The sequence below is a fragment of the Grampus griseus genome, assembly GCF_964374135.1.
Source record: "Grampus griseus genome assembly, chromosome: 2".
Taxonomy (NCBI): domain Eukaryota; kingdom Metazoa; phylum Chordata; class Mammalia; order Artiodactyla; family Delphinidae; genus Grampus; species Grampus griseus.
The window spans coordinates 52,960,534-52,974,574 of NC_139018.1; the positions used below are offsets into that span (position 1 = coordinate 52,960,534).

The 14,041-nt window shown below is 34.9% G+C and overlaps 2 protein-coding genes across 2 annotated transcripts in view; both read left to right on the plus strand.

Moving 5' to 3' along the window:
- The window catches only part of MDGA2 (MAM domain containing glycosylphosphatidylinositol anchor 2), a gene marked incomplete at its 5' end in the record, with an annotated part of 828,838 nt that overhangs the window by 610,554 nt on the left and 204,243 nt on the right, over positions 1-14,041 (plus strand). The gene's annotated exons all lie outside the window — the stretch shown is intronic.
- LOC309818486 (adenosine 5'-monophosphoramidase HINT1-like) lies at positions 290-808 on the plus strand (the record flags this gene model as incomplete). The annotated part of the gene is made up of 1 exon (XM_082648238.1): positions 290-808. One exon carries the CDS (start codon positions 290-292, stop codon positions 806-808), a length of 519 nt encoding a protein of 172 aa, XP_082504364.1.

Consider the following 14,041-nt stretch of genomic DNA (forward strand, 5'->3'; position numbering starts at 1 on the left):
GATGAGAATTTTACCCTTTTTTATTTCCCTTGCCATTTCACATAGAACAAAATATATCTCTCTTTTATATATAGAACTTCTATCTATGATTAAATTTGGACAGGGGATTCTGACTTAAGTTCACAAACACATACATGTGCATACAGTATTAAAAACATGTAGTTGAAAGCCATTTGCTTAGATGAGTTCTTCCAGTCCTCCCAAAGTATGTTACACTTCTATGATTCTAAAATGTTATACTTCAGTTCAGAATATGGTAATGCCACATTCTGAGGAATGTTAAGTCTGAATGAGGGACTTAAGGAAAGGTTTGAGAGGACAGATTGGTTTGGGATTAGGTGTACTTGAAAGGTTGGTAAGACATTCTCAAGTTTCTGGTGACCAATTAGAAAGTAGGGTTTGGGCTAAGGCTCAGACTTCCTGGCCTGGTGATGACACGATTTTTGGGAAGATCATTCACAAGGAAATTCCAGCCAGAATCATTTATGTGGATGACCAGTGTCTCGCTTTCCATGACATTTCCCCTCAAGCACCAACACATTTTCTGGTGATACCCAAGAAACATATATCCCAGATTTCTGCAGCAGAAGATAATGGTGAAAGTCTTCTTGGACATTTAATGATTGTTGGCAAGAAATGTGCTGCTGATCTAGGCCTGAAGAAGGGTTATCAAATGGTGGTGAATGAAGGTTCAGATTGGGGACAGTCTGTCTACCGTGTTCATCTCCATGTTCTTGGAGGTCGGCAGATGAATTGGCCTCCTGGTAAAGCATGTTGTAGGGATAATTTTCCCTTCTCTATTCAGTGATCAAGTTTGCAAGTTCCAATATGCTAAACAATACTTTTATTTTTTTGCCTGTGTATGGAGAGATTGCAGAAATAATTTAAAAAACCCATACATAATAAAAGATTGTTGTATGGTCCCCCTCTCCCCAAAAAAGTAGGGTTTAATAATTGAGAGAAAGGTCAGAAGTAGAACATGGACTTCACAGGTAGTTGCCTTAATTAGAAGTGGATGAGCTTATCCAAGAAGAGAGTATGAAGCAAAAACAAACAAAATGTCCAAGGACATGGTGGAAAAAGCAGAAACCATGAAGAAAATGGAAAAAAAGTGGTCAGTGGAAACCAAATGAAAGAGGGGAATATCCAGTGGAAAACTTCCTGTATTTACAGCATCTTTAGAGCCTTCAATACCTTTTTATCGGCATGTGAAGATTATATTTGTTTCAAGTACTTTAATATTGATGCATGGGATTTGATAGTGGAAGTGAGCGCTTATATTTCTTCAAGTGAAAAGAGTGGAAATTGAAGGAGGGAAGGTGGGTGGGAAGGAGAGAGAAAATAAGAGAGAGAGAATGAGAGAAAGAGATTTACAGACAGTAACAATTACACTAATTCTCTTTTCAATTAGATCATTTACAGAAGTGAGAAGAATATTGGAAACATTTTTAGTTGGCCTTGTCAGGAAGTTATAAGTTGTTTTGAGAAGCATAAATTATATCAATATTTCTACTGCTTATTTTTGGGGAGAGCATAAATGCAAAGATTGCCTGCATTAAATTCTCTATTTTCTGTAGTAGTTGAATAAACATTAATCATGTTTTTATATTGCATTTTCTCATAAAACTGAATCTATCTAATTATGAAAATAACATCGGATTTATGATTTTCCTCAAATTATCATCTTAAAATATCCAGCACTTTCTTCCCCAAATATCAGAACCAAGATTTTACCTTACAAGCCATAGTTTAACAGTGGTTAATTAGCTGTTGTCTAATTACTGTGTCATGTGTTGAGGATTTCCTTCACTTGGCAAAATTAAACACTTTTTGAAATTCCCAGATTACATTGAGATAAGAGCAGGTCAATGAGAAATAGGAAAGAATGCCCAATTTGTGTTTCCTATACCCTTCATCCACTTATAAATGCAAGCAATGGGGACATGGAAACTATATGAATTTTAAATGACTGAATAGAGATTCTTCTAATCCAGAGGACTGAACACAATTAGTTAGTTCCATAATTTGCACTTAATATTATAATAACTAGCAATAACTTACACAAGTTAAAGAAAGAATTATGAAAATTATATTCATTAACTGATGAAGAATAAATGTCTCCATCAAACTCATAGTTGAGAATGGATGTAAATCAGGGTATATTATTTAAAGCTACAATACCAGGACTGACTCTGTGTCTCTTGACTAGAGGAGAAGATAGAGATGTGGGGAGTGGTATTAGATTCACTACTGATATGATTATGATAACACTTGGAATTTTTATGTCATTTTTAGATGATACTACCAAGCTACCATTATCAATTGAAGAACAGAGAAATAAACAGAAGTAGCCATAGAGACTAGATCCATAGACTAACAGTTTGATCACCGTTTTGGTCTATGTGATAGCAAAAGATCTAGAATCCTAGATTTCTGGCATTAGATAGAACAATTATTATAGTGATATAATTTGTTTGTAGTGACTAGGTTTCATTTTACAGTTTGAAATGTCTTAAAGCTATTTCTTACAATAGCTCCAAAATAGAAGTTAGAACTACCATTAGTGCAAAGGACTTTCCCCTGAAAATCTGCTTACAAATGAATTCATTTTAGTATATAAAAAGAGCCTCATTAGTTTTTACAGTCTTAATTTTTCATCCTTCATTGTGTGATATCAGTGAGCTTAGCAAAGAGATTAAATAAATTTAGAAAATCATTACAATTAGGATTTTGATGGCACAATTTGAGGATATTTATGAATTCTGAATATTTATTTTTAAATAAAAACAAAAGATTATTGGGGCAGGTTCCCATATACCTATTTTGTAAAACATTTTAAAAAGATTTCTAAATGTCTCAGTTATTGGCATCGTTTTTAAATACTGAGGACGTTTATAGATTACCTAGTGCCTTCCATTTATAGAGAGGAAAATGGGATCCCAAAGCTTAGGTACTTGTTCACTTCCTATAGCCATAACCTGATTCAAGTTTACAATCTCAGATTCCAAATTCAGTATAAGCTTGCAGCATCTTACATTAAGTGGGTATGTCCCTTTACTATCGCAGGTGATTCTGATATTCGGTTATGGCCTTTGACAAGGGCCTTGCATCAAAAGATCACTGTAGGCAGGTATTAAAATATTCTAAAAGGAATTCAGGTAATATTCTAGTTCGTTCCTGTGACTATGTGTTGGGTTGATAGTGGGGCACAACACTTCCCTACTCTGAGAACACCGCTTCAAAGAGTGTTAGGATGTCAGGTCCCATTTGCTCATCTCATATTCCTCTCACTAAAATGGGGCATGGCCTTACCCTGTTCTAACCTAGGTGCATAGATTGAGCAATATTCATTTCAACAAAGGAGACCACTTTCAGCGTTATGCTAGGTTAAAAATTCTCTAGGGCAACTCAACATGATACTTGTCTTGTTCTAGCTTCCTGAGAAGAGTGGACCCAGAGTTTGTGTCTTTAAAATGCTGCCTAACCACATCTAGGGCTGTGTACTCCTGAGTGGCATGAATTACATATTAAAGTAACCCTAGTCTATACATTAAAACTTGCAGCACGCAAGTGCAGATCACATTGTCTATGGTGAAGTATTTTTGTTAACTTTTATAGCAGTGTAACAAAAACATAGAAAAATGCATGAATTGTAAGCATAAAGCTTAAATAGTTTACACACGTATATATCCACACCCAGTTTAAGAAGCAAAGCATTATCATATGCTGAAGCATTTCAAAGTGTTAAACATAGGTCAATTCTGACTGCAAAACCCAGGTTCTTTACACAAAACACACAGCTTCTCAATGGAACAAGCACACATAATGAGATTTCAGACTCCAGGGATAAACTTTGAGAAATGTAAATATTTTTGTTGAGTGAATCCATTTCAGAAAACCCAAATCATGGCATGTCTGCCTTCTTACCTCTCTGACTAAGGAATTGGAGCCTGGGTGGTCCTGTTGGGTGAAAGTCAGACTAAGAGACAGCCTAGGCTCAGAACTGAAAGCTTTAGATAAGGAGACAAGACAATAGTTTGCAGGGGAAGAGAAGAACTGAGGACGCCAGATTCCTCTGAGTACATAAATAAATCAGGTAAATACATCAGAATTTCCCAAATCTTAGGGATGTTCTACCATAATAATGATGAGATTAAAAAAGATGTGAAATTAAAAGCATATCATTGCACTTTAAAAAAAAGGTTCTATGCACAGTATGAAATATATTGGTAATTTAAATACACGAAGTAGAAATAATAAAATGACAAGGAGTTCAAATGTCTGCACTCCAAAATGCACTTAGTATGAATGAAACATAAGTAATCCCCTTTCACCAAGACTATCTAAATAATACTTGTAAACAAAATGTATTTAGTTGACATTTAAACGGAAATATCCTTGCTTAGGAATAAAATGGAATGTAAAACTATATTAATAAAATGGTACTAAACTCTATTCACACACTTATTAGCTTAGAATGAGTTATATATCATTTCAATCAATGATGTTATATGAGTTTTTATGTGATTTTAAAATTAGGCCCATATTTTTACTGTAGCATTCTATACTTCTACAGACTGGCAGAATGAATCATAAAATACAATCATGCATTTGTAGAATATTTGTTAATAAAGTGTCCATGTGTTATAAGAAAACGCTTCTCCTATGTTTTAACTGACCAGTTCTCTGCTAATGGATCTGTTAATTAAACCTCATTTGCTCTAAAGAACATGTGGTCCTAATCTGTTGATGGAACATTGTGTTCACTGGTTGTTTCACTTTGCTCTTGACAAAGCATGAAAGAGCCAGCTTCATTTTATGTCAAAATGTTTATTAAAATGGTGATAGTGTCTATTTCCACAGGATAAGGCATATTCAGTAGTACATAATCAGTGATATAATTAGGGAATTTGTAAACCACAGGCATTGTTCAGAGTGATCATGTATAAAAGGCCAAACAATGTCAGATGGATTCTACAAGGAGACAAATGGCCTTTTTATTATAGAAGTAAATTGATTTTTCTAGCCATTAGGCACTGAAGAGTTTATCACTGTGAGCAACAGTTGCTCTAGAATAGCGGTCCCCAACATTTTTGGCACCAGGGACAGGTTTCGTGGAAGACAGTTACTCCACAGACTGGGCATGGTGTGTGGAGGAGGGGGCCAGATGGTTCAGGTGGTAATGTGAGCGATGGGGGGCAGCAGATGAAACTTCGCTGGCCCGCCCACCGCTCACCTCCTGCTGTGCAGCCCAGTTCCCCAACAGGCCACGGACCAATACCGGTCCACGACTCAGGGATTGGGGACCCCTGCTCTAGAAAATAAAATAAATTGTGGATTTCTTTAAAGCATCTTTCTTTTGCTGTGCTTTCATTGTACTTTTGATATATAATTTATAGCTTATTCTTTTAATTTAGAATTCCTTCACCCACAGGAAAGCAATCACATAATTAACATGATCAGATAGTTCCTTTTTACTTATTCGTTCCCAGTTTTCATGGCAAGACCCTGACCTTTGTGAAAATGTACAACAATGACATTTTGTCTTCTTCATAAGAGAGAGATAGATATATGGAGGAATGTCCAAACCTCATTACTTCATAGGAATAGAATGGGCGCTAAGATATCTGTATTTTTTTTTTAACATCTTTATTGGAGTATAATTGCTTTACAATGGTGTGTTAGTTTCTGCTTTATAACAAAGTGAATCAGTTATACATATACATATGTTCCCATATCTCTTCCCTCTTGCGTCTCCCTCCCTCCCACCCTCCCTATCCCACCCCTCTAGGTGGTCACAAAGCACCGAGCTGATCTCCCTGTGCTATGCGGCTGCTTCCCACTAGCTAACTATTTTACGTTTTGTAGTGTATATATGTCCATGCCACTCTCTCGCTTTGTCACAGCTTACCCTTCCCCCTCCCCATATCCTCAAGTCCATTCTCCAGTAGGTCTGTGTCTTTATTCCCGTCTTACCCCTAGGTTCTTCATGACATTTTTTTTTTCTTAGATTCCATATATATGTGTTAGCATACGGTATTTGTCTTTCTCTTTCTGACTTACTTCACTCTGTATGACAGACTCTAGGTCCATCCACCTCACTACAAATAACTCAATTTCTTTTCTTTTTGTGGCTGAGTAATATTCCATTGTATATATGTGCCACATCTTCTTTATCCATTCATCTGATGATGGACACTTAGGTTGCTTCCATCTCCTGGCTATTGTAAATACAGTTGCAAGGACAGCCTCTTCAATAAGTGGTGCTGGGAAAACTGGACAGGTACATGTAAAAGTATGAGATTACAACACTCCCTAATACCATACACAAAAATAAGGTCAAAATGAATTAAAGACCTAAAGGAAGACCAGACACTATCAAACTCTTAGAGGAAAACATAGGCAGAACACTCTATGACATAAATCACAGCAAGATCCTTTTTGACCCACCTCCCAGAGAAATGGAAATAAAAACAAAAATAAGCAAATGGGACCTAATGAAACCTCAAAGCTTTTGCACAGCAAAGGAAACCATAAACAAGACCAAAAGACAACCCTCAGAATGGGAGAAAATATTTGCAAATGAAGCAACTGACAAAGGATGTCTGTATTATGTGCCATTTTATAATACAGTCCAAACACACAGTTCAAATTATTATATCTAATGGCAGAAATCTGCACCTTCTTTCCTTGGATGGCTTTGGGGGTTGCCTCTGACTACTCAGATTAAAAAGGTTCACTCCTGTCCTCTCCAAAATATTATCTTCTTCAAATAGTGTCCTCATCTGAAATGAATGCATATTTCCAAGACAGCTGACAATGGTAATGATATATATATAAAATTTATAAAATACTTTGTTGACCCTATGTGTACCCATGTTCAGTACTTGAGACATCACAGGTATGAATAAAACAAAATATTTGCCCTCAATATAGAAATATATGCAGAACAATAAAATACAGTCATTGATATCACCATAATAAAAGGCATTGAGGAGAAAATATAATAACTAACATATAGTGAGTGTTTACTGTATGAGAGACCTTGTGTTCAAGATTTTATGTGTATTATACTGCTTAATTCTAAAAAAAGAAAATTTAAGTAGGTAATATTATGTTCACTTTACTTAAACTGAGAGATACTGGTTAGATAACTTTCCTGAGGTCATGCAGCTAATAGGTGGTAGAGCTAAGATCTGAATCTAGGCTGCCAGACCTGAGCCTCGCTCTTTACAAGTATATTACACAACTTGAAATACTTTACACTTCAGAGGATGCTCTAATGTGCATTATACCATTTTATCTTTAAATTCTCCTTTTCCTCAGCCTTATTTGCTGATGAGAAAACAGATTAAGACAATCCAAGATTGCACAGCTAGTAAGTGGTTAGGCCCTGTGTCCAAGTCCAATTTCTAATCTTGTACACTTACAACTCTTCCAGACTATACATGTCAATTAAAAAAGGCCTTCTGATTTAAAAATGATTGTGAGCAGTTATCAGTTACTGAGAATTCTCCCTATTTATCAGCTTCCATAATGCATACTGAAAGTTTTAAATGTAGTTAAAGGTCTAATTTATCTCTCTTGCCCCCAGTCTTAAGCATATTTACCTATTTGAGGGGCTCAAAAATGTGTATTAAGATGAATCGGTTATAGCTCCAGCCTAGGGCATAAGTTTTCATACATGTAGTTCTGCTTTTGTTACTCCCATAATGTTAATTTAAGGGATAGTGCATTTATACACGCATTTAAATATATTTGGATAAATCATGGCACCATTTTCAAGAGTGAGTAGGCAAGAACACAAATGTGTAATGGAATATCAGAATTCCAGGAATTTGGGAATCTCTGGGCTAACTTTTAAGCTATAGGACTCTTTCCTGTTTGTTACCTTCAGTTTGTATAATACATGTATAGAATGTGGTATTCAACTTTTCAAGTTTAAAATCTTAATCAATTGTTTATACCCAATTGACTATAGTTTTCCACCTTTACTCTGCATTATTGAAAAAAATATATACCAAACATGAAATGGAACTTGATTAACAGTAGAGAGTTAAGTTGAGGAATTGGTCCCCTATTTCCCAGAAATGATTATAGATTGATTAGCTTTTCATCAAATGACCTGGTCATATCTTAGTAATTAAAGATCTTAGCACTTTATTTGAGGTTTTGACTATTATAATATCTCCTTTCTTATTACAGAAAAAAGCAAGTTCTTCTCAGTCTACTTCAGATTCCTAGCTTGCTAAAATGTTAACATAATTCGAGTCACTAGCAAGCAGAATTATCTTGGTCCTGTTTTCTTATTTAGTTGTCTCAAAGAAAACAAGTTTTTCACATGCGAGACTTTACGTAATTAGTCAGTGACCGTCGTTCATTTCTGTATTGCAGTACGTGAGAAACACATACAATAAGTCAGGAAAGGGAGGTTAAACTCAGAAAAAAGATATGCTGTCACACCTTTTCCCAAAAATGTCAGTAAAAAATTGTCTTGTTGCTATAGATTTATATTAATGATTCTAGAAAATATTTTACTGTAAGCTCAAGTTAGCAAACCAAATTATGTGAAGATCATAGCAATTCAAGATACCTGAAAACTAAACTTAAGCGAATGCTACATAACCCCTTAAGCAACCCCAGCTTAAGGTCCCCTTCACTTATCTGTTTATGAGGCGGCAAGTATTTATTTGCAACTGGCCTTGTAGCTTGTGTAGCAGAGAAAATATGAATGCTACTCAAAGAATGATTTTCTCTTTCGCTCTTTCATCTTACACTTTGTGTTCCACTGAATCCCTCGGAGGCTATTCTTGTGCCATAGCAACACCTGCTGGGAGAGGGAAGTTGGAACAGCCATAACTGTTGCCTGCCAAACCTGTTTTCCTGATTGAATGGCACTGCATGTCCTCCATCTTCTAATACTAAACTCTCCAGAGTTGCTTCGCTTCAGGATTCTGCATCTCCCCATATGTTTCAAATGACTAACAATACCATTGTAATAAGATTTTCTATAACTCTTTAAAAAATAAGCGTTGTGCATGTGTGTATGTATGGGTGTGTGTGTGCATGCACATGTCCCCTAAGAATTTCAAAATGCAAACACCGTGCTATTTTAACCTCATGTTTGTTTTTAATACATGCTTTCTTCTTTATAGCTAGATTTGTAAAACATTGTCAATCCTGTTTTATTAGCATCTCCTCATTTATTATAGGTGAGTCAGTAAAAAAAAGTGTGTATGTCAGTGCAGAAAAGGCAGTTTTTATTTACAGAGTATGATAAGAGATGTATTTATGCTTATTCATATTATGGACAAAAACAGTAAGCTTACCATATGGTATGATGGCATGTTGAAAAATAAGTGCCTATTTCATACATGATTTACCCACAAGACTGTGAGTAATACAAGTCTTAGAATATGGGTCCAAATGGACATTCTGTTGTAGAGCTAACTAGCCTTTCTTTAAAATTGATGATAGAGGATAGCCATAGCATGGACAAATTACTCAATACTACCAAATACTTCCAATATTTTACCTCTCTGTTTCATTATTATGCCCAAATTAAAATCTAGTATATGTGCTAACTTTATGGAAACCTATGGTTTTTGTGTTTTTTTAAACTAAAAATAGAGTTGATATGTGAAAATGATCTTGAAATTTATATACTTTATAATTAAGCCTTTGATAATCAAGAGGTGATTATTCATCAATAGTTTTCTTACTTTGGTTGCTTAGTAACCTTGATTGGTGCTCCATCAATTAATCATGAATTTATTAAGCACCTCTGAAATACTTTAAAATATCACATGGTGTGGGAGCTATTTTCTGAGGAACTAGATAAAGCCTAGCACTGACCTCAGAATGTTTTGGCTACTTATGTAAAAGAGTAGACATTTTGTCGTGACATAGATAGAATAAATCAGATACACTATAATTCAGAGACATGGAGGATGAATAAAAGATACAGAAATCAGGAGACTTAAGAGAACAGGAAGTTTCAGTTGGGTCTTAGAAGAATGGGAAATCATTGGATGGGTATTATGACGGGAAAGTCATTCCTGGAGTGAAGGAAGGAAGGCAAGGCGTAGGAAATGAGCCAAGTGTTAAACAGACCAAGAGACCTATCAAAATTGAATAGCGAGCTTTTCACAGAAGCACTATGGCTTAATAAGGGTTGGCAGGTAAAATGGAAAATAAACAATGGGATTTAGACGTTCTAGAAAATGGGGAGCTACTAAAGCTATTTGATTGGTAGAATAATAGGATTTTTAAGAGAGATTAATTCAGAAATGGTAAGATTTTTTTAGGACGAGGAAGAAGCATTTGTCAATTAGATTTTAGTGATCCATTTATATGGGGGAAGATAATTCAGAAGGAAGTGCAGCAATGCAATATATTATTATATTAACCTTTGGCTCAGGGAAGTTCTGCATATTTTAAAACGACAACAATTGCAAAAATACTCTATGTGCTGCATATCATATAAATCACCATATTGTCTCTGTGTTTTTACAAAACAGGAAGTATCCATTGGCAACCTTTATTTCTTTCATGAGAAATGAGCTCTAGAGTGTCTCTGTCTTTCATCAAATATTGTTACCCGTCATGGTCTCTAAAAGAAAGCAAATATGAGCAAATCCATTAGTAAATGAGGAGTCTTTAGCATGTTGGATTTCTTTTGTCACCTTGAATATTTTTCAAGCACATCTTACTATACATTTTAATTGACATATAATTATTAAGAAAATGGGTCAAGCTTATTAGTTTAAAAAGTATTTTGGGGATTTGGATTAGAATTATTTTTAAGTTGAAGGGAATTCTCAAATTTACCTTATATCATCATATGAATATTTCTCAATGACCACTTATTCTTAAAAATTCCATGTATTAAGGCAGTTATTCCAAATCTTAGTGTGTGCTCATCAAATCAGCTATGAGGTGCATGAGAATTAGAATAGTTCCACTATTAGTGTATGGAGGTTTTAAAATACAGATTACAGTATTGATATTATTCTCACTTACATTGAAGATACTTAATTGAATGGAAGAGAATTGAGTGGAGTTACAAGATGCTGACAATTTCACTTAACCAAAGGCTTATCTTACTTATCCCATAGTCCATTATGAGAAGGTATTACTGATGTGCCATTGATAGTGGTTGCAGTTGCAAACTATTCAGTTCTTTGCTTCCATGTAAAATTATTTTGTGATTTTTCAAAACCTCGAAATCTGACTATATCCATGTACAAGTCTCATGCTTACAAAGCTAATCTGTAATGTGTTGGAAAAAACAATTGAGAACTGCTGACTCGGACACTGAGAAAGCACTCAAGTGTGATAGAGGTATCTTTCCTTTAAAACTATGTGGTGTGCAATAAGGATATAGCTAAGCTTGGAGTTTCAATCAGTAGATCACCAAGGATGAAACTCACATCAAGTCTATAATAAATTTTTTTACCTCACCTGTTGTTTTTGAAGGCTAAATAATACAATAAATTTGGTTCATTTGGATTAGTTGAGTCTACAAATTCACTATTTACTTGAGTCTTAACTTTTTTACATGTGTGTATATATACATAGTCAGCATGAGAATTCTTGAATTCTGACTTCTGGGGTTCACTTTCATAAACAATATTTTTGGTCTTATTTACTTATGCTTTAAATGTAGATTATATATTCTACTCTAGAACATACATATGTGCTATAAACTACTTCTCCCCCTAAATTCAAATATGATTGAATTAGTGCCATACTTATTTTAAGATTCTTGAAAATATGAGTCTGGTTGTCCTTCTGGAGACAATTCTACTTATTACTTAGTTTATTATAAAAAATTATAATGTATTAAAAGAAGTATATCTTTTGTTTAAACATCTACTATTAAAGTGCACTATGCATATTTACATATTTAAACCAATAAGTTCATAATAAGCATATTCTTATGTGTTTGTTTCAAACAGCATGATATTTTCTCATGTAGTTGAGATGAACTAACCTTCCCCTGTATTCTTTTGAGTAGGAAAAATAAGCCAGCCATTTTCTGAGTAAAAACTGAAGATTAAATTTCCTCACCTTCCTTCCCAATGAAGAAATGGAAGCATTTTTATTTTCTATACTTACTTTATTTTACAGTCTGTGATACAGTGGAAAAGTTGACAGAGAACCAGTTTGTTCATATTACTTGTCTATTTTTTTTTATGTTTGGAATGAGAAGTTTTGGTGCCATACCATGTTTTTTAAGTTTCTCCGATTATAGCATCTCCTACAGTAGCATTTCAGGTAAGAAAAATCAAAGCAAGGACAGTGTATAGACTATATGTCAAAGAATGTATCTTTGTGTTTTTATTAGGAGGGACTTTTTTCTAGCAAATGCATTATGAGTAAATCTCACAAGTTGCAGACATTTCAAATTTTTCTACTTAATTTAACATTTTCATTGTGAGACAATATTTTAAGAAAAAATAATTTAGTTGATTAGAGAAAGAGCATAAAAACATCATGACAAAATTAAATGTCATGTCCTCAAATTGGCTTTTTTGTTTGTTTTCTGTTCGTTTGTTTTTTAAATTTACAACTTACCTATCCAAATCTTAAATGAAAGGAGAAAGAAAAGGAAAACTATACGAATCCTTTTTTTACTCTCTTATCTCTCACACACCTTCACAGATTTGAAGATCTATTGCATCTGAAATCTATACTAACAATATATTTTAGAGGAGATTCTGCTAGCTGTATGGATTACTAATTATATAGAATTATTACTTTACATTGTTATTTATTACTTTTTTAAAATGTTCATGATTTTTATCTATTACATTTATTTCTTTTATATTCACAGATTTATATCTTTTTCCCTTCTTACCCTCTTGCCCTCTCTCCCCCTCTTCCTTCCTCAATTATTTCATGACTTCCTGGTCTGTGCCATCCAGGAAAGCAGGGCATTAGGCTTTAGAGATAGAGTTAGACACTCTGTGCCTTCAAGGAGCTATCTGGTCAGGGATATAGACATGGAAGAAGATACAGGGTGAAGCTTCGAGTACAGGTTAAATGGGTATACAACATAATATGTGGTCAAGAAGAGTGAGCAACAAACTCAGCCTAGGGGTAGGCAAAGTATCATCACATAAGTGGTAACTTTGAACTGAATCTCAACACACGGGGCAGGTAGGGGGTGCTAGAAGACAAGGACCTGACTTGCCAAATACAGGAAAGAACTGCAAGGGCACTGAGGTTCACTAGTCAGTGAAATTGTAAGTGATGAGTGTTGTAGGAGTGAGTGATTCTAGAGGAGCACTTCTAAGACTATGTTTCTAGAATACCATGTCTAGAGTGATATACTTGTTGTTATTAAAAAGTGGAGGGCTTCCCTGGTGGCGCAGTGGTTGAGAGTCCACCTGCCGATGCAGGGGACACGGGTTCGTGCCCTGGTCCAGGAAGATCCCACATGCCGCAGAGCGGCTAGGCCCAGAAGCCATGGCTGGCCGCTGAGCCAGCATGTCCGGAGCCTGTGCTCCGCAACGAGAGAGGCCACGACAGTGAGAGGCCCACATAACGCAAAAAAAAAAAAAAAAAAAAAAAGTGGAGTTTTCATCAAATGAGCTTTGGATAATAGATTACATTAACATTTTAATTTTCTCTGGGCTTCTTGAAGACTATAATATGCTAATATGCATAGCACATATTATAGAAGAATGAAAAATGAACAATATACCAAAAAAAAAATTACCAATAATCCCACACTCAGGGAGAACCACTGTTAGTGTTTTGGTATAGTTCCTTCTGGGCTTTCTTTTCCTCTACATTTTTCCCCATGTAAATCTTGTTCTCTTCCATAAATCAGTGCTCAACTGCCTCACTGTCTTAATTTGTACATTTGGTATAAACATTTTTACTGAGTTCCTATCATGTGTAAAATAGAGTGTGGGATGCTGCAAGTATAAAGATGAATCATGTATATTCTCCGTTTAAGAAACTCTCTGTTATCAGTCATTAGCATATGTCTTTTTTAATATAAAAATGTGATACTGTACATACTTCTCAG